Genomic DNA, 25,001 nt, shown 5'->3' with positions numbered 1-25,001 from the left:
CTGCCTGGCACTACTTAGAGCAGCCTCAGGGGGTGTGTGTGTGTATGTATGTATCGTGTATGTGTGTGCCTGCATGTGTGTACACAGCACACATGTATGCATATGTGCGTGCACGGGTTTACTTGTGTGCACATCGTGTGCATGTATGTGTGCATCATGTAGTTACATATGTGCACATGTACTTACATGTGTGTATATCTGTGTGTGTGCACAAGTGCAAACTCCCCATGGGGAGCAGGAATGGCCATAACACAATGCACTCAGAGCAGCCCCTTGCCCTCAGACAGCCTCAAGTAGAAGGCTGCAGCTGCCAGCCTCCCATGCTCCTGTTTCTGCCCAGTGCCAGGCTCCCTATGCTTTCCAGAGGAAAGCATCTGGGCATGGGGATAAGTGGATGCAGCTGGATCTCCTGGGGGCATCAGGGTTGGACTTACCCCCGGCATGCCCTCCCCACCCCAATGATACCCCCTGGGCTTATGCCTGGGAGGTCCAGCAGTGCAGGCCTTAATTAGTCCATCGCTAATAATACTGAAATGGTATCAGAGAGGAAGTGACCCAGCCCACTAGAAGCTGGGTCTTTTGGGGGTGGGGGGTAGATGGGAATGGGGAAGGGTCTGGACTCCCAGCTTCGCTCTCCCCAGCTGGCTAGAAAGCCAGCTGTGTGGAAAATGAATCCCCACTCCGTTGGCATTATTCACATGGCAGCCCTGTCCATGGGTACTGTGCCTGTGGACACAGGCTTTGCTCCCCCTCTGGCTGGTTTACCCCTCAACATTCCCATGAAATGTTTAGTTTAAATTAAAAGAAATTAAATAACCCCAGCCCACCCCCCCCAACCATAAAACCCCCTGAAGACCCCACCACCACCACCATACCCACCCGCTCATGCCCTCTCCCCCACGCCAGAGGCATTCTGCAGCCTATGGAAGGTATGAGGCACCCTGCGGGGAAGTTCGGTGCCTACAAACCTTCCAGGATCTCAGTCTAAGAGTTGCTCCCAAGTCCAAGACCTTCCTGCACTGCTCTGTGGACAGTGGGGCAGCTGTCCTGGGCCCTAGGCCTGCACTGGCCAGAGCCCGAGGGGAATCACCACCACTTGCCAGCTGTATTGGGCTTATGATACGCAGTAGGACAGCACTGATTTCCATGCAGTAGAGGACAACGAAACACACAGGGCACTGCCACATCATGGTCTGGCTGGGACCAGCCTGGCTTTGCAGTCTGGATGCCAGCAACACAGCACCCGGGCCCAAGCAGCCCCCGGCTCCTGAGGCATCACAGCAGATGCAGCAGGAATGGCTCCTGTGACCCTGGGGGATCTCAAGGGCCAGATGTGCTCGCAGCTGGATGGGGTGTGCCTACCGCCGCCGGCTCTTGGTTGGGAGCAGGGCACAGCGGCATGTTATTGTAGGGTCTCTCCTTCTCCCAACACTGTTGATCTTGATGGGAGCTGGGCAGGGACAGGGGCAGGGGCCAGGGCTCAGGGTAGGCATGCCCGTTTGCCTATGCCTTCCCTGCAGCTGCCTCCGGTGCCCCCTTCATGAGGCCTGGGCCAGCACTGACACGGTTGTTGTCAGCATCGATGGCCTGGGAGATCCCGTCCATCTGAAGGCAGCAAGCCCCATCCTGGTAGGACGTCGGGAACTGGAAGTCGCTGAGCGGCACCTTCTCCTGCTGTGAGGCCTTAGTGGCTGGTGGGGAGCTGCAGCCCTGCACCTTGCTTTTGGCCTTGAGCCGGTCATGGTAGGAGACCAGAGCCACGGCCACGGCCCCGACAAGCGTCACAGCCAGCAGCACCGTAACTGTCACAAACTGGGGCCAGTAGGAGCGGTGTGGGGACAGCGGTTCCACCCCCTCCTCGGCGATGCCATCTGCCCTGCTGTGGTACCCAGGATGCCCGGCACTGCCATGGGGATGTTGCACCACATAGCGGGCCACGGGCCGGCTGTACCCATTCTCGCTGGCCCAGCACTCGTAAGCGCCGGCCGTGCGGTTCTGTGCAATGAGCACCAGCGTCTGGTCGGCCAGCACGGCCACCCCCTCGCTGGGGCGCTGCTCTGGATAGCGCCAGGTATAGTTGGCCAGGGCGGAGAGCCGTGGGCAGGGCAGGCGAAGCACCGTGTTCGGTGCCGGGCTCAGAGCTGCGGGGAGGAAGGGAATGAGGTCACTCGGGGTTGCTCATGTCCCTGCCGGTACCCACTGTGGCTCACTAGTGCCCCCAGACCATGGTGCTTGGTTAGGCCAGGAAAGACAAGCACCATGTAAACCCAGCATGGCTGGACTGGAAAGGAAGTGAAGTGACTCTGGAGTCACCCCTGTCAGCCAGGGATGCCCAGTGCAGGGTCCCTGGATGGGTGCCCATGGTGGCTGGCATCCCTGGAGGCTCACAGGGCACCCCCTGGCCACGGCTCCCTGACAGCCCAGAGGGCCCGATCCTGTTCCCCCCCAGCCCTCCCCAGTAGTGGAAGCCCCTGATACTGAACTCTTCACCATGCCGCTGTCCACACCATCCTGGGACCGGCTGATGGCCCTGCCCTTGCCCCTGGACTGCGGGCAAGTGTCATTTGGGAAGCCCATCTCCACATCCTGCAGCCAGTGCCTGAAGAGGGAGGGACACATGTGAGATGCAGGGCAGGGGCCAGACTGGAGCTCTTGATCCCCAGTGCCAGCCCAGTTGAGAGGATGGAGGGACACTGGCTCTGCCCAGGGCAGTAGCTGAGGACTGCTATGCCCCCACAGCCTTGCCATGCCCTTCAGGCCTGCAAAGCACATGAGCAACCCCCCACAGGCTGCTTCCTCCTTCAGCTGGGATGAGAACCCAGGCGTCCTGGCTCCCTCTCCCCTGCTCGAACCACTATACCCCACCCTGGAGCCCATCCCAGGAGCCAGGGGGCCCACCTCCATGGCGCTTTAACCACTAGCCCAGCCCATCTCTAAGGCTACTCACGTGACATTAGCCCCAGCGCGGGTCTCCCGGCAGGCATGGCTGAGGCTGTCCCAGGCGCAGAAGGGGTCACGGGCCAGGATGCAATCAGCGCAGCTCTGGTACAAGCTGCAGTTGGCCACAGGCACTTGTAGGACCCCACGGGAGAAGCCCACGTACAGCACACCCTGCACAAACAGGCACGCGGTCATGCTGGGGGTCTTTGGCGGGATCTCCCCCAGGCTGTGCTGGGAGGGAGGCGGTAGGGAGAGCTCCTACCTTGGCAGGGGACAGCAGGAGGTTTCTCACGGCCTCAGGCTCCTGGAACAGCTGGATCTCCTCGATGATGTGGGTCCCACCAGGCAGCACCACCGCCTTGTGCAGCAGCCCCTGGTCTGCAGAGAGGAGCACAGCCTGGCTGTATGAACCTGGGGCTGGGAAGTTTCCCGCGCCCATGGTGGGGTCCAGCCTCACTGCTTATGCAACCCCACTTCCTCCCCTTCAAAGAAAAGCACCCACCTCTGGGGTGGAACGCAGCAGCTACTTTTAGCAGGGCCCAGCAAATGCCAAGCAACTGTCGGGTCAGGGAGTAGGGGCAGCATAGCAATGGACAGAGATGGGAATGGCTGGTAGGAGACCATCAAACCCCAGGGCCCTGGTATCTGTCTCTAAGGGACTTCAGTTGGAGTTGGAGCTCGCCTGGTTGAAGTTTTACAGCTAGGAGCAGAGCATCACTGCTTCCACTGTGGACCAGATGGAAACACCAGTGACTTGGCAAAGGCGCTGAACTGGACACAAGCTTGAGCCCTCTCTGCCACTGCTGCTCTGTGTGCCCTTGGGTGAGGCACTTCATTCCACCATAGGAAGGGAGGGTTTGAAGGGACCTCAGGAGGTCACATCTAATCCAACCCCCTGCTCCAAGCAGGACCAGCCCCAGCTACATCATCCCAGCCAAGGTTTTGTCTACCTGGGGCTTAAACACCTCCAAGGATGGAGACTCCATTACCTCTCTGTGTAAGCTGTTCTAGTGCTTTACTACTCTCCTAGTGAGAAAGTTTTTCCTAATATCCAACCTAAGCCTCCACTCCTCCACCCAGCCTGACCCTACTTAGCCAACCCAGGCCTGTGCAGCACCTTGGAGGGGTCCCAGGCAGGCACTTACCTGTGCCCAGGAAGAGGACGGGGTATCGGGTACCGGAGGTGCCGTGGACCTGGTGCACCGCGAGTCGCGTGTAGGTCACATCCTGCTTCTCTAGCAGCGGGTGCTGGCCCATGGGCTCCACCTTCCCGTCCATGAGGAAATGCTCCTTCATGAAGTTCAAGGTCTTGTCCGACGATGACCCCACTGAGCACTACGGAGAGGCAAACAGGTGGGCAATGCCTGGGAGGGAAGCTGAGGTACAGGCCCGTTAAACCCAGGTGGGGCTGGAAAGGGTTGGAAAGGGGTGGAGGGGGTACTTACACTGCCAGGTCGGGGCACCATGACCGGCTCGCTGTAGGTGGTCCAGCGCAAGCTCCCTTTGTTCAGCTCCTTGTACTTGCCATTGAAAACCTCCTTGATCGCAGCCTGGCTGAAGGCGCACACAGCCGCGCTGCCCGTGGCCCCCATCTCCCTGGGGGGGTGGGGGGGTGTTCCATGAGCAGAGAGGGGTGGGAACCATTGAGGCTTGGGGGTCGGGGGGGTGCAATTTTTGGGTTCCTAGCTCCTAGCCCCTGCTGCTCTAACCACTAGATAATGCTCTTCCTTTGACCAAGCACAGGACCCAGAAGTCCCAGGGCCGTGTGTGCAGGGCTCTAGCCACTAGACTGTGCTGCTTCTAAGCAGTGGGAGACTGCACCCCAGGACACCTGGTGCTCAGCCCTCACTAAACCCGGGTTACTCTCCCCATTCAATCCCATAAAGTAGCACCCAGAGGTGTGGATGCTGCCGCCTGCCCGACTCCCATGTCCCCCTGGGCATACCTTATGCTTAATTACAGGTGAATGACTGAGCCTGTTATGGAGCGCCCACGCCTGGGGGCAAGCAGGATGGGACAGGGGGCTGTGAATCAGCCCCCTGATGGTGTTCTAGGGGCTTACCACTGGGAGGAGAAGACCCCGTAGAAGATGGTGCCGCCGGCTGGCTGAGGCAGGGCCACAGCGTGGTGGATCACGTTGTAGGGGAAGCGCTCGGGATGGGCACATGCCAGCTGTGCCTTCAGGAACGTCGTCCACTTCCGCTGCAGCACCTTGTCACCCCCCACATCGCTCTGCAGGAGAGGGCGGCACCAGGCTCAGTGCCCCGGGACCCTTGAGTGAGGCAGGGGCCACAGCGTGTGTGCCAGCAGGGACAACTTGGCAGGAAGGGGGGAAGCTCAGCGCAGCTCCAGGACACCTGAGTTCTCATCCACCCGTCACAGGGGGTTCCAGTAAGGCCATATAAGGGCCATATCAGCCTGGGCCAGCCCAGGGTGCCTTTAAAGGCTTTTGAGAAGTGAGTGGGCACATAACTCCCACAGTCAGAGTCTAGGGAGATGCAGGCTCCCTCCCAGACCAGCCCTGGGAAGGGAGCAGAAGCAGGAGCAGGAGAGATGCCAGGAGAGTTAGGAGAGGGGGTCTGCCCAGGTCTGAGGCAGTGCAGAAGCTGTCTTGTAAGCAGGTGACACTGAGGACAAGGCCTGAGTCCCCAGCACTGCACCCTCTGGGTCAAAGGGTGATGAGTGACGGCTGCGGGAAATGCAGCCACCTCTGGGGTAGGATGTGCAACCCCCACTCTGCCCGCATGGGGGCAGCAGCTGCCTGTAGTAGTGCAGGCAGCCCACAAGGGGGCAATGCCACGCCAGGTCCTAAGTCAGGGTGTGTACACACGGATGTACACATGTACTCACACACACATACATGCATGCACACACACGGATATACACACGACCACGAGCTGATCACCTTCACCATCTGCCGTAAAGCTGGCAAGTCAGTCAGCAACACAGAAGTCCTTGACTTCAGAAAAGCCGACTTTGACAAGCTCAAGAGGCTAGTCAGTCAGGCCCTCAGGGACCATGACCCCAGGGAGATGGGAGTTCAAGAAGAGTGGTTGCTTCTCAAGGAAGCGATCCTCAATGCACGAGCTAAATCTATTCCAACACGGAGGAAAGGCAGCAAGAAGGCACAGCAGCCCTCCTGGCTCTCCAGGGACCTAGCGGACCTCCTGCGGCTAAAAAGGAAAGCCTACAAAGGATGGAGAACGGGATTCACCTCCAAGGAAGATTATTCTGCACTGGTCTGGACCTGCAGGGAGCAAACCAGGAAAGCCAAGGCTGCAGCTGAACTCCAACTAGCTTCAGGCATCAAGGACAACAAAAAGTCCTTTTTCAGATATGTGGGGAGCCGGAGGAAAAGCAAGGGCAACGTTGGACCCCTGCTGAGCCAGATGGGACAACTGACGCCCAGGAAAAAGCCAACCTATTAAATAGGTACTTTGCGTCAGTCTTTCATCAGTCCCATGGGACGCCCATGCCTGCTATGGGACAGGGAAATCTGGGTGAGGGGAATCCCCTACCCTCCATAAATGCTGACCTGATGAAGGAACACCTTGAGAAGCTGGATACCTTCAAGTCAGCCGGCCCTGACAATTTGCACCCCAGGGTGCTCAAGGAGCTGGCGAGCGTCATAGCCCAGCCCCTGGCACGGGTCTTTGAAAACTCCTGGCGCTCTGGTGTAGTGCCCGAAGACTGGAAGAAGGCCAACATGGTGCCGATCTTCAAGAAAGGGAGGAGAGTGGATCCGGCTAACTACAGGCCCATTAGCCTGACTTCTATCCTGGGGAAGATTTTAGAAAAGTTTATTAAGGAGGCCATCCTTGATGGACTGGCCCAGGCTAACATCCTAAGGGATAGCCAGCACGGGTTTGTTGCGGGTAGGTCTTGTTTGACCAATCTCATTTCCTTCTATGACCAGGTGACCTATCACCTGGACAAGGGAGAAGAGATTGATGTCATATATCTTGACTTCAAAAAAGCTTTTGATCTGGTATCCCATGATCACCTCTTGGCCAAACTGGCCAGTTGTGGCCTTGGCTCCACCATGATCCGCTGGCTGGGAAATTGGCTCCATGGTCGGACCCAGAGGGTTGTAATTGATGGCAGTCACTCATCGTGGTGCCCTGTGACCAGTGGGGTCCCTAAAGGCTCTGTCCTTGGACCCATATTGTTCAACATCTTCATTAATGATGTGGACATTGGAGTCAGGAGCGGACTGGCCAAGTTCGCTGATGACACCAAACTTTGGGGTAAAGCATCCATGCCAGAAGATAGGCGGGTGATCCAGGCTGACCTGGACAGGCTCAGCAAATGGGCAGATGAGAACCTGATGATGTTTAACACCGAAAAATGCAAGGTTCTCCACCTTGGGAGGAAAAACCTGCAGCATCCTTATAGGCTCGGCAGTGCTACGTTGGATAGCACTACAGAAGAAAGAGACTTGGGGGTCATCATTGACCACAAGATGAACATGAGCCTGCAATGCGATGCTGTGGCTAGTAAAGCGACCAAAACGCTGGCTTGCATCCATAGATGCTTCTCGAGCAAATCCTGGGACGTCATTCTCCCCTTGTACTCGGCCTTGGTGAGGCCGCAGCTGGAGTACTGCGTCCAGTTTTGGGCTCCACAATTCAAAAAGGATGTGGAGAAGCTTGAGAGAGTCCAGAGGAGAGCCACGCGCATGATCAGAGGTCAGGAAAACAGATCTTACAATGACAGGCTGAGAGACATGGGACTCTTTAGCCTGGAAAAGCGCAGGCTCAGGGGTGATCTGGTGGCCACCTGTAAGTTTATCAGGGGTGACCACCAGGATCTGGGGGAACGTTTGTTCACCAGAGCGCCCCAAGGGATGACGAGGTTGAACAGTCATAAACTACTGCAAGACGGTTTCAGGCTGGACATAAGGAAGAATTTCTTTACTGTCCAAGCCCCCAAGGTTTGGAACAGTCTGCCAGCGGAGGTGGTTCAAGCACCTACATTGAACACCTTCAAGAGTAAACTGGATGCTTATCTTGCTGGGATCCTATGACCCCAGCTGGCTTCCTGCCCTTGGGCAGGGGGCTGGACTCGATGATCTCCTGAGGTCCCTTCCAGCCCTGATGTCTATGAAATCTATGAAATCTATGAAAGTATATGTATGCACACATATGCCTGTAATGCATACACATGCATGCATACATGCACATGATGCACACATAAGCACTCACACATGTGTGCACACGTACACACACACACATGAATGCACACACATGCACTGACACATGCACACACATGTGCATACATGTATGCACAGGGTGCTGCACACTGCACACACACACACACACACACACACACACACACACAGAGGCATATCCACATGCACATGCACACTGACGATCTCCCTGAGGGGCCTGGCACTGCCCATACCTTGCAGACCTGCGCCACCCGTGGCACCGTGAGCCCCTCGAAGAAGTCGAACTCGTTGGCCGTCTCCTCGAAGAAGAAATAGACCTTGTCGTCGTTGGGGATGCTGAAGGAGGCTACGAAGGCTGCGTCAGCTGTGGGGAGAGGACAGAGCTGGGCTAAGTCCTGGCTGCTGGCCAACCAAGTGGTAATTGCACTATGCTGGGCCGTGCTCTGCTGTCCCTGGGGCAATTTAGAGCCACCCCAAGGCTGCTCTAACTTCCCCCCTCAAAGCCCCAAGAGTAGGAGGAGGCTATGATCTGCCCCTTCCCCGCAGCCCCTGAGCCCAGCCCTGCCCCTGGGGAAGGAAAAGCATCAGGCCCCTGGCCCCTCCTCACCCTGCAGCCAGCGGAGGAAGGCATCGGTCTTCAGCAGGGTCCGGTTGCTCAGGGCACGGGAGATAATGGGCTCATTGCCTTGGAAGTTGTTCATGGTACCCGTGTAGAGCTCCCCATCTGCCGGGGGGAGCAGTGAGGGTCTCTGATCTCAGAAGGGCAGCACCAGGCATCTCACCCCCACTGGGGGTAACACAGTGGGCTCCCCCTGCCAGCCCTGCTCCCTCCCCTCAAAGCCCTCTGGCCCTGGGGATACTCACCCACCAGCACTGCCGTGTATGTGTGCTGGGGATTGAAGGGGCTCTGGCCCTTGCCATCCAGCAACAGGGGCTGCCCCTGAGCACCAGGAACCAGCGTGAAGGTGTCCAGACTCTGGAAACAGTGATAGAAAACATTCATGGGACAGCGGAGCTGAGAGACACCCCCACCCGGCATGGGGGGAGAGCGGGGCCTGACTGACATCCCCAGCCAGCGGCAGCATATGCCCTCGGAGATGGGGAAACTGAGGCACCAAGAGGGTGAGAGGGTGTACTGGGGGCCTCCCAAGTCCCAGCCCAGGTCTTAGGGAAGGACAGAGCAGAGACTGTGACAACCCAGCCAATGCACACGTGCATGCACACAGCCACACGCCCGTACATGCACGCACAAGCACACGCACACACGAGTGCATGCACATTCAGGCACACACACCTGCACCTAAGTGTACCCACACACACGTAGCCACATGCAGGTACACACACACGTGTGCACCCATATATGCAGGCACATGTATTCATGCATGCATGCACACGCATGCATGTAGATGCAGGTGTGTGAGCGTGTGTGTGTGCACTGTAGCCGGACAGAGCCACATCTCCAACGGGACAGAGGCACCGACAGAAGCAGCCTGGCCTCCGCAAAAGCCAACGGGAGTCCAGCCCCTCACTCCCGTCAGGGCCTTGGTGTCTTCTCTGTGATTCCAGTGCCTAAATCCCCTGACACACCAGCCTTCAGGGCCTCTGGGGCTTCCCCTTCTCGGCAGAGCCCAGACAGTACCAACAGAGGAAGCCCTGGCTCAGTGTGCACCTGGGGCTGCCCCGGTCCCCCACTGGTAGCACAGGCAGGGGACAGGTTAGTGCAACCGGACACTCACCACGTAGCTGCAGGTGGGGCTGAAGGCGTAGGTCCCGCAGACGTACAAGTGTGTCTGGTTCAGTGGCACCAGGACACGGATGAAGTTGAAGCACTCGGTCTGCAGGAGGAAGAAGGGCTGATACCTCGGCACGCTCAGCTCAGGCCTGCAGCCACCTCTGGGGGCAACCAGGTGGGTGTATCAACAGACCCATGGGGACCCTTCCCCCAACCTAGAAGTCAGCTAGGCAGCGACACACAGGGGCCAAGCCCCGGTGGGGTGGGGATACAGCCAGGATTTAACAGTGGGGGTGGGTTATCTAGCACTAAAATGCAGCCACTTCTGGGGTGGAGCAGAGCAGTACCAGGCCCTTACCAGATTGCTCTTCTTCTTAAAAACACACTCCTGCTTCTTCTCATCCGTGGGGGCCCAAGGGATCTGGAAGGAAGTGAAGAGAGAGTCGGGAAGGGAAGTGGGGCTGGGAGCCAGGATTCCTCAGTTCAGTTCCTCAGTTCTGGCTGGAGGGCATCGGTGTGGTCTCGTGGTCAGCGTGAGGGGGGAAGAGGGGAAATGGAGCAGGAGCAGGGGATGCCAGGCGCTGCAGCTCCATTCCCTTCTGCTCCTAGATTACCAGCAGTCTCTGCCAGGTTGCCCCTTGCCTGGGGAAACTGAGGCACGGCAGGACTCAGTCGGGCCCTGAGCAGGTGCTGGAGGCAGGATTAAAACCCAGGCTTGCACCCTGTGCTGCCACCCCCTGCTCACCAAGTTCTTGAACACCATGGTGCCTGCGCTGTCCACCCCAAGGGAGAGGATGGTGTCCCGGGCACCCACGTACAGCGTGTCCTCATCCTCACTCAGCAGCAGAACGTCATAGTTGGAGACACCCTGGAGACTGAAGTGGGGCAGGATCCTCCGCGGGTCTCCTGGTAGGGGGCAGGTACCACCGGTCACTCCTGCACTTCCCACCCGGTCCACTCTCCCCTCCTGCTGGACATGTCTCTGTACCCTGCACCGGGACCGACTGGGAGCGTACCATAATTTAGCATCTACATAGAGCTACGCATCACACAGCACCACCGATGCAACTTAGCGCCTCTATGCGGACCCAACTATGGATGTACTGTAATTTAGCACTCGTATCTAGCAGTGCCACATATAACTTAGCACCAATTGACTGTGATTTAGCACCTCTATACTAGATCCTACTATGAATATACTGTACTTTAGCACATATATATATATATATATATATATATATATATATATATAGCAATGCAGCTCCTATAACTTGGCACCTATTGACTGGGACTTAACATCTCTATGCTAGAACTTACTATGAATATACCGTAATTTAGCACCTATCTATAGCAATGCGCATATAGCTTAGCACAAACAGACTGCGACATAACATCTTTATGCTAGCATCTATGAATATACTATAATTTAGCAGCTATACATAGCAGCGCACCACATATAACTTGGCACCCACTGACTGTGACTTAACATCACTGTGTTAGAACCTCTTACGAATATACCATAACTTAGCACCTATCTACTGTAACATGCCATGTATAACAGCACCTATTGACTGCAGCTTAGCACCTCTACACCAGAACATACTATGAATATACTGTAATTTAATGCAATATATTGCATTGCACCCCATATAACTTAGCACCTAGTGACCACAACTCAGCACTTCTGTGCTAAACCTATGAATATATCATGACTTAGCACCTCTCTATTGCAGCATACCACTATAACAAGCACCTATGGACTGCAAATTAGCACCTCTATACTAGAACTTTCTGCCTATATGCTGCATTGTGGCATCTGTATATTGCAATGCACAGTGTATAATATATTGTGATGCACTGTGTATAACAGCATCTGTCAACATCATCTTAGCAACTTTACACTAGAACTTACTGTGCCTGTACCATAATTTACCACCTGTATGCCACAATGGGATCCCTGAATGTTGCAACACAACACACCTAACGTAGCACCTGTCAGCAGCAGCGTAGCACCTCTGCGTTTAAACCGACTATGAACTTAACGATCACTCCACACATGCATGTTGCAACGTGGAGCCTACAGATTGCAACATGCCACATGCAATTTAGCACCGGTCAGCTGCAACGTCATTCGCACCATGGCTTAGGACACCCAGCTCTAACTTGCTCCGCAGCCTTGGGTAAGGGATGTTGCCCTGTGCCTCAGTTTCCCCTTCCCTGCCCTTTGGCTGGCTTGAGTACTTAGAGCTTCAGGGCTTCTCCCACTAGGTGTCTGTACAGCTCCAAGCACAGCAGGGCCCTGATCTCTGTGGGGGCCTGCCGGGGTTCCCTGAATGCAAATTGCTCCCTGGTGCCTGCCCTGTGGTGGGGTGCTCGTGTCCTGCCACGCAGCAGGTGCATCCCACAGGGCTACTGGGGGCCTGGACTGAAGCCGGGGGAAGCAGCTTGGCGGGTTTAGGATCAGGCCCTACAGGCCAGCAGCCAGCGTCAGGCAGCCTCTGCAGGGGGGAGTGTCTCTGGAGCTTGCAATGCCCCTGGCAGTCGCCCACAAAGGGGCTGAGGAAGAAGTCAGCCAACTTCTCATGGGGTTGGGAAAGAGGAAGCGTGTGACTGTGGGTGACTCAGTGACAGGGGCTCTTTCCGGCATCCTTCCCAGTGCTGCGGATGGGTATGACTGGGTTCCCGAGTCCCCTCGGAGGCAGCCCAGAGCCTCAGCCTGGCATCAGGGGCTGCATATGGAGGTGCCAGGGAGAGGAGAGAACACACCAGGGTCCTAATCCCGCTCGGCTGTAGAGCCCCCGCACTGGTCACAGTGGTGGCTTTAGGTTATTGGGACCCTGAGCAAGAGAGTCATTTGGGGCACCTTATTTGGGGCCCTTAGAGCCACTTTCTTGCAAAAACTTTACCTCCCCCCCCAAAATTTGGGCCCTCTAAAGCATGGGACCCCTGGTGGTCACTTGGTTTGTCCTTCCCGGAGGCTGCTACCCAGCCCTTTCTTAGAAAATCCCCAACACTTTGCTGACCACAGAGATCAAGAACATCCGCCCCCACCGGCCTAAAAAAAGCCAGAAGCTCAAGCCACACCATTCAGCACGAGGGAAGAAGAAAGCCAGACTTATCCAGTGTAAAAATTCAGAGCTGGGAAAGGGGGACCTGCCTTGCTGCCCTCTCCCCCCCTCTCCAGTGCCTGTTCTCACGGGCACCAAACAGGGACCTGAAAAGAGCAGCCGCACCACTGACATTTGGCTGCTTGGGCAGATATTCACCCTGCAGAGATCTGGCTGGTCCCTCCATCATCCCCCCCGTCCCCACCTTGCCGGGGGTCTGCCCAGTGCATGAGGACAGGCAGGGATCACTGCCGTGTCCCCCACACCTGAGCCCCCAAGGACAGTGACAGCATCTTCCCAGGGAGAACCCAGGAGTCCCGACCCTCAACCAAACCCCCTCCACAGGCACACACGTGGGGTGTTGCTGGCTTGGATCAACTGCCCCCCCCCCTCCCCCCCGCCCCCAGCACATCCTGAACCCCTCAGCCATCATCCATCTTGCTGCCCCCCCGGCGCCCCAGCCAAGTGCTGGTTCAGTGCACCCCTGCTCCCCCACGGCTGGCTGCTTTCCCAGCCCCCTACATCAGCTTTGCTTCCCCAACACGCACACTCGGACCCCCACGCCCCAGCGGAAGCGATGCTCTTTCTTTTCTGCCTCCCTGCTTTGGCAGGGGAGGGGGTTTCTCCAATGAGGTGGTTTTCACAACATGCCAAGGGGATTGTGAAGCTTCCCGGGCACGAGCCCAGCCTGGTTTGGACCCCGCCTGGCTCTGGACATCTCAAAGGCAGCCAAGGTAGGAAAGGCCCATCCGGCTTCCACCACTGGCCTGCTGTGAGTGAGTGGGAGCGGGATTTGAGCTCACCCGCTCTTGAGCCCAAAGGCAACACACCAGACACCTGGATGCTCTGTGCCACCTGCTGCTTTCCTGTACAGCCCCCTGCCAGGCTCCGGCAGGCTCAGTGCCCCTCACCCACCAGCAAGAGACGACCTCACAGCTGCCCCAGACCACCCTCTGCCCCTCTCCCTGCCTTGGGGGGCAACAGGAGAGGCACCCCCCTGGACACCCCCCTCCTGCCCCAAATTGGGGGCTGCCCAGGCTGCCTCCAGTCCCAGCGGCAGCCCCCTCCCCACTGTACTCACCCCACTGGAAGGCGACACGAGGCGCTGGATCGGGGCCGAGGGCTGCAGCGGAGATTGCCAGGCCCCACAGCAGGCAGAGGGCGCGGGCGGGCATGGCGGCGGGGGTGTGGGTGCTGCCGGGAGAGGGAACAGGGTTACACCGCCACCCACCTGCAACGGAAACCCATGAGGTTTCCTGCCCTCCCCCTCCGTCCCCACCCTCCTGGGGGAGACCCGGAGTCCAGCTCACCGGGGCTGGGGGACACCCTCCCTGCCCCTAGCCAGGCCCCTGCTGCAGAGGCAGGCGGGTAACAGCCCTCTACTGCTGCCGGCGGGTGGAACGGCTCCCTTCGCCCAGCGTGGGGTGAACGTGGTGTGTTCACCTCCCCCGGGCGCTCTCCCTCCTCCCTTTGCTGTTACCCCCACCCCCCCGCATATGAGGCAACCTGACCTCTACACACACACACGCACACACACACACACACGCACACACACTACTAGACCACCTATACTTGCAGATGCAGAAACAGGACCCAGGAGTCCTGTGTGGCCCCCACCGCCCCAACATCACAGATGGACCCCAGGAGTCCTGACCCTCCGGATGGTGCAGAGACGGGCTCCCACACTCCCATAGGTGACTGGTTTCTGGTTTCTCACGCTCTCGTCCCGGGGCAGGGACCCTGGGAGGAAGCTTTGAGGGGTCCTGAGGATTTGGGTCCTGAGGATCTGGAAGAGGCACAGATGGGGCTGGGCACGGAGCCCCGGGCAGCAGTGAGGGGACAGCAGTGAGGGCCACAGCATGGCAGGACATCCTGAGAGCACCCGAAACAGCTCTGTGCCAGGTGCTGTACAAACCCAGAGCAGAAAGGCTGATCCCCCTCCCCCCAGCCCTGTATCTGCTTAGCCAGGGCATCCCCTGGGGTCCATCCTGGGCGCTCCAGCCTCTTGGCCTGGACAGCAGGGCTGTTTTAGAGGGGGGCAGGAAAAGGCATCTTACCCCACCCCCCCCTTTCATGGCCAAACCAGCCTGTCTGTCCCCCGGGCCTGGAAGCCTGCCCCTTATGGAGACCCCCAGTGCCTCCCCTCCCCCGGCCGGGCTGCAGTTGGACTCAGGAGCCTTGTCATGGGGCTGGCTTGTGCTAGGGGCTGTACCCAGGACATGGGTTCATGCATGTGCATGTGCATGTGTGTGCACGCATGCATGTATGTGTGCATGTGTGAGTGTGTTCCTTCCTGTTTTAAGCCCCCAGCCCTCCACTATCCAGGAATCCCTCCTCCCTGTCCCCCACTTCATGCCTTGCCCCCCATAGTGGAGGAGAAGTCTCTGCCTGCCCCAGGTGCAACCACGTCCAGTCTCACAGTGCTGAACCTGGCACAGCTGCATACAGAGACGGGGCCAAGCGTGGCCCGGAGGGAGTGGTGCCGGTGGCAGGCGGGGCTCGTCCCTGGGTTTCAAAGGCCCCACCAAGGTGGAGGAGTGAAGAGAGGGAGCAGGGCCCCAGCAGAGGGGGGCCTCTGGGGGGAAGAGGTTGAGAGGGAGGGATAGGGGGAATGGGAGAGAGAAGAGAAGGAAGGAGCAATGGTGGGGACAGACAGACAGACGGGCAGGGGGGAGGGAAGGAAGGAAGGAGCACACGGATGAACAGACGAGTGCAAGGGAAAGGAAAAGAAAGGAAAGGAAAGGAAAGGGCAAGCAAACCTCCTTCCTCCCTCTTGCCCCATGACAGCCCCCGCAGACCCATCACCTCTGCCCCCAGGGCTGGTGTTACCTGTCAAGGGCACAGGATCAGCTTCGACATGGGGGCATCCTCGCTGGCAGATGGTTCAGCCCCATGGCTCAGGGCTCAGCACCCATGGGAGATAAGTCTGTGCAGGGCCCCAGCTGTGCTTCCTTCCCCTCCCCGTGGGTCCCTGGCGCTGAGCCTGGCAGTGGCTGGGGCCGGGCTGGGGCGGAGCGGGGAGGGTAGCTCCCCGTGCATCCGGGAACCAGAAACTCCAGCCTCCCCGGGCAAGTCCCAGCACCTCTGGGGGCGTCTCCAGCTCCCCACAGCCAAGCGGGGACCAGCCCGGCTTCCAGTGTGGCTCAGTGCTGGACACCTGGATCTAACACTGATAAGTGCAAGGTGTTGCACATGGGGAGGAAGAACCGGCACCACACTTACAGGTTGGGGAACTCCCCTCTTGCCAGCACGGAGACGGAAAAGGATCTTGGAGTCGTCATTGACTCCACGATGAACATGGGCCGGCAGTGTGGGGAGGCAGTCAAGAAGGCCAATCGTACCCTGTCATGCATCCACAGATGCATCTCGAGCAGGTCCAGGGAGGTGATCCTCCCCCTCTATGCGGCACTGGTCAGGCCGCAGCTGGAGTACTGCGTCCAGTTCTGGGCGCCACACTTCAAGAGGGACGTGGACAATATGGAAAGAGTTCAGAGGAGGGCCACTCATATGATCAGGGGTCAGCAGGGCAGGCCTTATGAGGATAGGCTACGGGACCTGAACCTGTTTAGCCTCCACAAGAGAAGGTTAAGGGGGGACCTTGTGGCCTGCTACAAACTGGTCAGGGGGGATCAGCAGGTATTGGGGGAGTCCCTGTTCCCCCGTGCGCTGCCAGGAGTGACCAGGAATAACGGTCACAAACTGGCGGAGGGTAAGTTTAGATTAGATATTAGGAGGCGCTACTTCACAGTCAGGGCGGCTAGGGCCTGGAACCAGCTTCCAGGGGAAGTGGTGCAGGCTCCTAGCCTGGGGATTTTTAAAAGGAAGTTAGATGAGCACCTTGCCGGGGTCATCTGACCCCGGTGCTCTTTCCTGCTAAGGCAGGGGGTCGGACTAGATGATCTACCTAGGTCCCTTCCGACTCTAGCTACTATGAAACTATGAAACTATGTCCGGACCCGCTCAAGTGGGGGACCCCGGGGTCCAATTCTGGGTTCGGGGGAGGGTGGGGGGTCTAGTGCTTTGTGCAGGGGACTGGAAGGCAAAACCTCGCAGCACCATGGAGGTTGGGGCTTTACTCTTAAGTCTTTGGGGGATCCAGTTGAAGGACCCCAGGGCCAGGCGGCCTCCCAGCCCACGGGCAGAACAGGGTGGGCACCGACAGGGGGCTTACATAGGTCTAAAAAGGGCCCCCAACTGTGTTTCTCATACAACCCAGAGTTGGTTCCTCCCTCATTGACCCATCCACTTGCTGGCCAGAAGGGAATAAAGGAGGATTGGGGCCTTGCCTTGAGCTCCAGCCTTCCCCAGTGCTTTGTGATCAGAGCAGGGCATGGAAACGTGCCCCCCCCAGCCTCCAGCCCAGCTTTCGAGGATCCAATGGTTGGGAAGGCGTGGGGGGGGCGGGGAAACGACCCCCTGTGCTTGCCATTCGGCCAGGACAGAAAGCTCCTTGTGAGGCAGAAACTAGGTTACCGCACCCGGCTTCACACCGCCGGCTGAGACGGGGCCGCGGGAAGGGCTAAGCTCCACATTGTTCAGTGCTGGGCCAGAGCCACCGAGGCCGGGGAGGGAGCCGGGCTGGGAAAGGGGAAGGGGGCATGGTGTGATCCTCCTCTAGGAGCCCCAGGCATACAGAGCCCGTCTGTCTGTCCACTCACCTGCCATCTATCTATCTATCCATCCCCATGCACACTATGTTGTCTATCTGTCCATCCATACATCCCATTTTATCTACCTATCCATCAATCCATCCATCCCCCTGTCTTTCTGCCTGTCCCTCTGTCTATCCATCCATCCCCACATACACCACTTTGCCTGCCTGCCTGTCTACCATCCTCCTATCCATCCGGACCACTCTACCCATTGATCTATCCATCCATCCTGTACACGCCACTTTTTCTGTCTATCCATCTGTATCATTGTCTGTCCATCCATCCGTCTCCATACATACCACTCTGTGTATCTATCTATCTTTGCCTGCTTGCCTGCCTTCTTTCCCTGCACCTATCCATCCATCTAACGCTATCCATCTCTCTGTTTGTCTGTCCCTATACACACCACTTTGTCTGTGTCTGTCTGTACACATCTCAGTCTATCTATCCCTCCACCCCATACACACACACTCTGTCTGTCAGTCCATCCGTCTGCCTCACACCGCTGTCTCTCTCTCTCTCTCCAACTCCATCCCCACTCACATCACTTGATCTCCCCATCCATCCACCCGCCCCAGCTGGGATTTGACTGTCTGGCTGCAGGGACGTCCATCAGGCACCCGCTCCTTGATCCTTATGGGGCACTGGCCCTGTCCCCCAGAGGCAGGCTGACTTTGCCTTCCCAGGGCTGAAGGGGGATAGGTGTGGGGGGGTGCCCCACAGACCTATGGCACCTCTGTGGGGACCACAGGGAGATGGGGCTTGGGGGGGAGACTTGGGCTGATTTCTGCCATCTGCAAGGGGCAGATGGGCCTGGCTCCACCGCACTGCCTTTGGGATTGCAAGGGGTCTGAGCCCCCGCTGGTGTGGGGAAAACACCCAGAGCCAGCCCAGCTCCCCTGAGACCCACAGCAGCCATGCACAATGAAGCCCACCCAGCCGACACCCCAGTGCCCCCCAGGCTGCCACGCTCATGCACAGGGGATGTCCCCTTTCCAGGAGGATTGGGGCACTCCTCAGCCAGGATACCCCCTTGCAAAGAGCCGGCTCCAAGGGGTGCCTCCCCCCATCCTGTTGCCCCCTGTACCCCACCTCCGGGCTGCAGCTAGAGATCCCCCTCCCCCCCAGCGCTTGGGAACCCACCTGCTTCCACCGGGATCCCTGCGATCTAGGCGAGGAAAATCCCTTTGTAGCGGCGCATCTCTTCTGGGGACCCTCCTTGCGTTGCCATAGTTACCGCTTACCTCCGAGCAGACGGCTGCAGCTGGTATGAGACGTGCACACACATGCATGCACACGCGCGTAGTAGAAAGGCTCCTGTTAGCATCCGGATGCCGAGGCCAGGCGGGCAAGGCCGGAGGCTGGTCCCGGGGGGGCCCGGTCTGGCTGGAGAGCAACGGATGAATCACCGGGAGCTCACGCAGGCTCGCACAGGCTGCGTGTACCAAGGCGGCTGCCCCCCCTTCCCCTCGAGGCCCTGGCTCTCGAATGTGGCCCAAATGCCAGCCCCTGCCCCCGGATCATGCTGAGGTGGGGGCTGCTGGAAGCCGACTGACCTCAGTAAATTCAGCCCTGGCCCTCACTGCTTTCCCAGCAAAGGCACCGCTCACCTCTGGAGCCTGGGCTGAGCTGGTTACTGTGTGGTTGTATATGTGTGTTCACGTGTGTATGTTGGTCTGGGTTTAAGTATGTATGTGTATGTATACAGGTAGAGGTGTGTATGTAACTGTGTGTAAAGATATGTATGTGCATATGTATCTAAGTGTGTGTAAATGTTGTGTATATAGGTGTGTGTGTAAGTATGTCTGTAGGTATGTAAGTGTGTGTGTATAAGTATGTGTAAGTATATGTATATATAGGTGTGTGTAGATGTGTATGTATATAGTGTATGTATGTGTGTGCAGGTGTGTGTAAATATGTGGGTGTATGTGTGTATAGGTGTGTGTAAGCATGTGTGTGTAATGGCATGTAAGAAAGTATGTGTGTGTGTGTACAGGTGTGTGCACAAGTATGCAGTGTATGTCTATGCATGTGAATAGCCAGGTGGGCATGCTGGTGTTTTTGCATGTGTGTATGTGTGCACACATGTCTATGTGAATGTGTGCATGCAAGCCAGCATGTGGCTCTGTATGGCTGAGTGAGTGCGGGGGGGGGGGGGTTTCACACCTGTCTGCACATCTACATGTGTTCACACCCAGCTGCAGGCAGGCAGGCAGGGCAGTGTGTTTCTGTGTGCCAGCTTGTGTGCCTCCATGAGTGTGCCCCTATGCCTGTATACATATATGCACACAGGGTAGCACTGATGGGAGTGTCGTTTTGCATGTGTGCATGAACACCTGTGCCATGTTTGTACACCTGTGCAAACGGGCACAAGGTGGGTACTGCACGGCAGTGTGTGTTTTTTTCACGGGTGCACACATACCTGAGTGTTTGCATGCCTGGATCAGCATGTAGGTGTGCACAGGGGGGGTTTTCACACGTGTGTGTGTGTGTGTGTGTGTGTAAGGGAGGGGAGCCCAATCCTACTCTCACCACCCCCTTGCTTGCATCAAAGCAGTTCCCACAGCCCTGCAGGGACAGTGCAGGCCTCTCCTCCCCAGCCTCCATGGGCACTGCAATCGCCCGGGCTGCTCCAGCCTCCCCTGAGCCGGATGCAATGCCACTTCCAGCTTTCCCCATCGAGATGTTTCCCCGGCGCCTGTGGCCACAACCGCAGGCACCTGCACTTCTGCTTGCAGACCCCCAAAATCCCCTTTTCACATCGGATGCTTCTGCTTCCCACTTCCCTTCCTAACACCAGTCCACCCTTGTGCCCAGATCAGCTGCCACATTCTCCCCAGAGGTGGCTGCTGGCTGATGACAGGAGACCTCTCCTCTAGCACCCATGACATGGAGGGGAGGCTGTCATGGAAGACAAGGCAGAGTAGTGCCCCGTGACTGATGGCTTCTGATTTCCTGTCTAGCACTTGCAGTCTCGCATTGCCAGGCATGGGACATGGAGGTAGACAGTGTGGCTGGCGCTTCCGGCCTGAGTCATCTCAGCTTGGCAGCTCAGAACGAAAGGAGAAGCAAGCAGCAACTCTTCCCTTTTGCATCATACAACTGTGTGCACCCTGCTGGGCGGCACGTCTCTGTTGGGGTTCATGGAGCTGTACGAGGCAGCCCCTATCAGCCTTGCTAGAAATCATCACTAACACGGCATAAGGGAGACCTGCCTTTGTATAGCGCCTAGTGCGGCAGACGACCTGTGTAGCTCCTGAAGCACCAATACAAAGACTCCCTTGCCACTGAAATGCAGCCACCTCTGGGCTAGACCAGAGCGCCAGGTTGGCCCAGGACATACACACCTACAAGTGGCCCGAGTCCAGACTGGGACAGGTAGTGACGGCCAGCAGACACGCGCCGCCAAGTCAGAGCGGGATCATCCTGAGTCACTAATGCCCCTGGTACATACCTGATGCACCAACACCCTCCCCGAATCCTAGCCCTTGGGCCAAGGAACTCCTGCCTGGTCCCTCCCTGGTGCCCAAAGGACCAGGCAGGCCAAACCCTCCCCAGATTGCAGGCGTCTCTTACCAATTCTAGGATCCAGCCCAGCTTTTTCCCTCCATCTTTTTGTGCACATCCCAGCTCCAAATTTAGCATAACCAAAAAGAGGTGAGAAACAGTGAAACTGTGATTGGCTCAGGTCATAGGCCCATCTTGCCCGGTTTCCTGTGTCACATAGTGGAAAGGTAGGATCGGGGCGTTGATCCAGCTCAGGCAGGATTCCCCAGACTCCGGGAGCTGGAGCTTTAAGAGAAAGGAGCTGAAACCCTGGGAGCCAGCAGCTGGGGATGGCCGTAACCATGGAAGGGGGCTGAGTGCCAGGGGAGATACCTCCCTGAAGGTCCCTGCTGCTTCCTGGCTTTAAGCAAGGGGCTGATAGGAAGCTGGTGAACCCAACGATCCTGATGCAGAGGAGCGTGCTCCAGGCAAGGCTCAGGGCAGGGCGGGCTCAGGCCCAGGGTTGATAGACCTCGGGGGTGGGGGAAGGGAATGGGGCATGATTTCAGCCGAGATGCTGCCGATCGATCGAGCCTCCAGAAGCCGCACCAGCACTGGGGACCTGCTTGTGGCTTCCGGTGCTTCGCAGAGCAGCAAAGAGCTGCAGCAGTGACAGGAAGGGCATAGAGCCAGCAGGGAGCATGCACAGCACAGCGGAAGACCCCAGCAACCACCCTGGATGAAGCCTGAGAGAGAAGAGGGCAGGGGTCCCATTCAAAGCCCCCGGGAGCTGGTCCCTGTTCCAGCCAAGAAGCTGTAACTCGCCCTATCCCGGGAGCAAAGCCCAGCCTGCCAGCTCCCCAACCTCCTAGGCAGCGCTGGCCCCCTCCCATCTCCTCCTCCCAGCTGCAACTAGGTGAAAGGGCTTGGAAGTGCCTCTCTTACTCAAGCTGTCTCTGCTGCCAGGTTTCCTGGCTTGCAGAGGAGGGAAGGGAACCAGGGAGACCTGGCTGAGGCCCAAGAACAGAGCACAAGAGGCCTCGTGCCCACGATTGCGGCCAGAGGGAGAAAAGATGGGCCCTGGGCCCTGGCAGGGGGTCTGGGAAGGGTCCCTGGGGGCTCAACACAGGCTCTGAGCATGTGACCTGGCATTGCACCAGTGCAAGGGACGGTGCCACGGGCAAGGACGCCTACGGGTTCCTAAGGAGAATCAGGGGCGCATAAAGCCTGGTACCAGGGTGCTCCCAGCCGGCAGTGGCTGGGATGATGGGCATTGCCCTGCCTGAAACGTCCCCCAACTCCACAGCTCATCCTCAGTGCCAGGGCCCATAGCCTCAGCGGCTGTTGGCATGAGAGTGTCAGCAGCAAATGCACAGTGACCCTGAGGGCTAAGCTCCTTATGTAAATGCACAGGAACGTATGCAACGGGTGTATGCATGTGAAAGAGTGCATGATCATGTGTGGGTGCACCCAGGAGTGTGATTGCATGAATGCCTGGGTGTGATGTGACAGTGCACAAGTGTGACAAAGTGCATGTGTGTAAGGCTGAGAGTGCACAAGTCCCAGGCCCTTTGGCAGTAGCAGGTGGAGGCTGCTCAGAGCTCAGTGGAGCCCGTGTCTCCCCACTTCTGGGCCCTGGCACCCCTGCCCACGAGTCCCTGCCCCTTCCCCTTCTGGTTCCCGGCTGTAGTGGCCACAGCCATCTCTGGCCAGCTGGATGGCCACCACCCCAGGGCGTTATCACCATAACACCCAGTGGACAGTGGGTTAAGCTGCCACGGCTGAGGGCACCTGAGAGACAGTGGGCATGAAGGCAGGTATTTCCTTGGAAAATGGGATGCCTTGTTTCTGTGTGGAGACGAGGGGAATGGAGCGCCAGCTCCACGCTGTGCCCAGAGTCCAGCCCTGTGCCCATCTCCCTGCCATACCCAGTGCCCAGCCCCTGTGCTCAGCTCTCCACTGTGCCCAGTGCCCACCACCTACATCTCTGATGGCAACAACAGGCCTTGTCAAGGCAGAAAACCCATGCCCCATGCCCCTGCCTGGAGCCAGGCACTCTGTGGCCCTCTGCCCCTCCTGCCTTAACCAGGGAGAGCCGTGCCTGGATGCCCCTGAGACAGCCCATCTCCCCTCCCCGTGCCTCGGTTTCCCCATCACGGCCCTGAGCCCTGGAGCCAGGAGCTGGTGGGTGGATCAGCAGCAGAGAACCCAGGTGTCCTGTCCCCTGTCACCCTGTCCTGACCTGCGCAGCACACAGAAAGCCCCAGCTCCCACTGGCTTCCCGGTCACTCAGCTGCATAGCTCCAGGAAAGCAAGGTCCCCGAGCACCCCCACGCCCCCACATACCTGCAGTGGGCAGGAGCCAGGCACTCACCTGCCACGGCTGCAGGCTCTGCCAGCATCTGCCATCCTCCTGGGTGTCTTCTGGAGCTGCCTCCTAGCTCCCAGGCTGCTTTCCTTCTCCCCTCCCTCCCGGCCAGCCTCAGCGCTGGAGCATTAGTGCCGCCTCGTGAGCAGCACCGCCTGGCACTCCCGGCCTTGCCTCTTGCAGCTTCCCAGAGCCATAAACCCTGGAGCTGGCAGGAGGCAGACAGGGGCTGGCAGCTCCAGCTCGGGCCGGGCTGTGGGGACCCAGGGCTTGTCCACGGGCCTGGTGGACAGACTGCCTCTAGGCCTCTGGGACGTGCATCACTCCCGGGCTCAGCAAAGCCTCCCCCAGGCTGGGCAGGGATGTGGTGTCTCCCTGCAAATAAGCCTCAGCCTCCCAGCCTCAAGCCCCAGGGGGTGCCCAGAGAAGGGACAGCCCCTTACACACCTGCAACAACCTTCATGCTGGGCTGTGCACGGCAATAACCCCAACCCAGGCCGCCCAGGAGGTCGGATCCCCCCAGCAGCACCTCTCACTGCAGCTGGGGGTTTGGGGGGATGTCCTCACAAGCCTTTAGGAGACTTGGGGAACCTGTGTGAAGTTGCAGTTCAAATCATGGCAGTTACTGCCCAGGCAGGCAGCAGCCCAGACTGCCACCGCTTTGCTGTACAGTCCTGGCCAAGTCACTTAGCTCCACAGGGCATGCATAGGTGGCGAAGCGGAGGACAAGAGCTGCAGCCTGCGGGCACGTGGGCAGTGCCATTCACCCCTGGGGAGCAGCCTGGCTGGCTGGTGGCTTTGCCATGGTCAAGGCGATGTCCCGGTGCTGCCATCAGCAGTGAGCTGGTGACACCTAGCGCCTGCAGCAGGGACGTGCATGGGGGGGCACAGACTGGGGTGTGAAGTAATAGGGAGTGACACTATGAACCAAAGGGGTTTGATGTTCCTCCCCCGACCCTTCACTTCCAGTCCTGGGGGGTTTCTTCTTCGCCCAAATCCGGGTGCTCCAGGCCCCAAGCAGCTCCCAAGGGAGCCTCCTGGCTCCGTAGAGACCTGGCAGCCTCCAGACATGGCCCAGAGGAGGGGGAGAGCATGTCAGAGGTCACTACACGGGGGGGGGAGGGGGGAAGGGGAGGAGAGTGCCCAGCTCCCCCATTGGACCCAGTCCCAGTCCTCCTGAGGCTGTGGGAGGTTTTTTTTTTTTGTGGGGGGGGAGTCACACCCAGGGCAGCCCCAGGTCCCTCTGCAGGAAGGCCTCCTCTGCACCCAGGCACCTTGCCCCTTGCCCCTGCTCCTCTCTGGGTCAGCCTCTTCCCCTGGCTCTAACTACGAGCTGCCCCGGGGGGCTCCGGTGCCCCTAATTCCCCAGTCCAGTCCTGGGCCCCCCTCCCCAGAGCTCTGCCAATGCCCCTTGCACCCACCCACTGCTACCCCAAGCCCGAGGCTCCCTCCGTGCTGATCAGCAGCCTCCCATTCAGGGCCCGAGAGCATCACCTGCCCCTTTCCCTAACCCCAGCCCCCTACGAAATCACGACAGGACACAGGC

The 25,001-nt window shown here is 58.3% G+C and overlaps 1 protein-coding gene across 4 annotated transcripts; it reads right to left on the bottom strand.

Moving 5' to 3' along the window:
- Window positions 1-855: 855 nt before the first annotated feature.
- On the bottom strand, window positions 856-18,810 carry SEMA4A (semaphorin 4A). Of its 4 annotated transcripts, XM_090054342.1 has the most exons (16): window positions 15,779-16,041; window positions 14,604-14,756; window positions 14,031-14,143; window positions 10,588-10,748; window positions 10,201-10,263; window positions 9,847-9,945; window positions 8,975-9,086; window positions 8,718-8,834; window positions 8,344-8,474; window positions 5,003-5,172; window positions 4,386-4,536; window positions 4,086-4,275; window positions 3,203-3,318; window positions 2,948-3,111; window positions 2,484-2,599; window positions 856-2,141 (listed from the first exon to the last, which is right to left on the bottom strand). In XM_090054342.1, the coding sequence occupies exons 2-16, from the start codon at window positions 14,639-14,641 to the stop codon at window positions 1,504-1,506; spliced, it is 2,379 nt and encodes a 792-aa protein (XP_089910468.1). In that variant the 5' UTR covers window positions 14,642-14,756; window positions 15,779-16,041; the 3' UTR covers window positions 856-1,503. The 4 variants fall into 4 exon arrangements, with proteins under 4 accessions (XP_089910468.1, XP_089910470.1, XP_089910469.1 ...); XM_090054344.1 differs by lacking the exons at window positions 14,604-14,756; window positions 15,779-16,041 and adding an exon at window positions 18,745-18,810; XM_090054343.1 differs by lacking the exon at window positions 14,604-14,756.
- Window positions 18,811-25,001: the final 6,191 nt, after the last annotated feature.

Source organism: Crocodylus siamensis, chromosome 6 (assembly GCF_052110815.1).
Source record: "Crocodylus siamensis isolate JL-2025a chromosome 6, ASM5211081v1, whole genome shotgun sequence".
NCBI classification, from domain to species: Eukaryota; Metazoa; Chordata; order Crocodylia; family Crocodylidae; genus Crocodylus; species Crocodylus siamensis.
Note: the sequence above shows the minus strand (reverse complement) of the source record. Positions and strands in the feature narration are given on the sequence as shown.

Coding starts and splice junctions, on each gene's coding strand:
- SEMA4A (XM_090054342.1), bottom strand. CDS start 14,641: ATGGGAGTGTGGGAGCCCGTCTCTGCACCATCCGGAGG. Junction 8,835..8,974: donor ATACACGGCAGTGCTGGTGG/GTGAGTATCCCC, acceptor TCCCCCCGGCAG/ATGGGGAGCTCTACACGGGT. Junction 4,276..4,385: donor TGGTGCCCCGACCTGGCAGT/GTAAGTACCCCC, acceptor GCCTCTCCGTAG/TGCTCAGTGGGGTCATCGTC.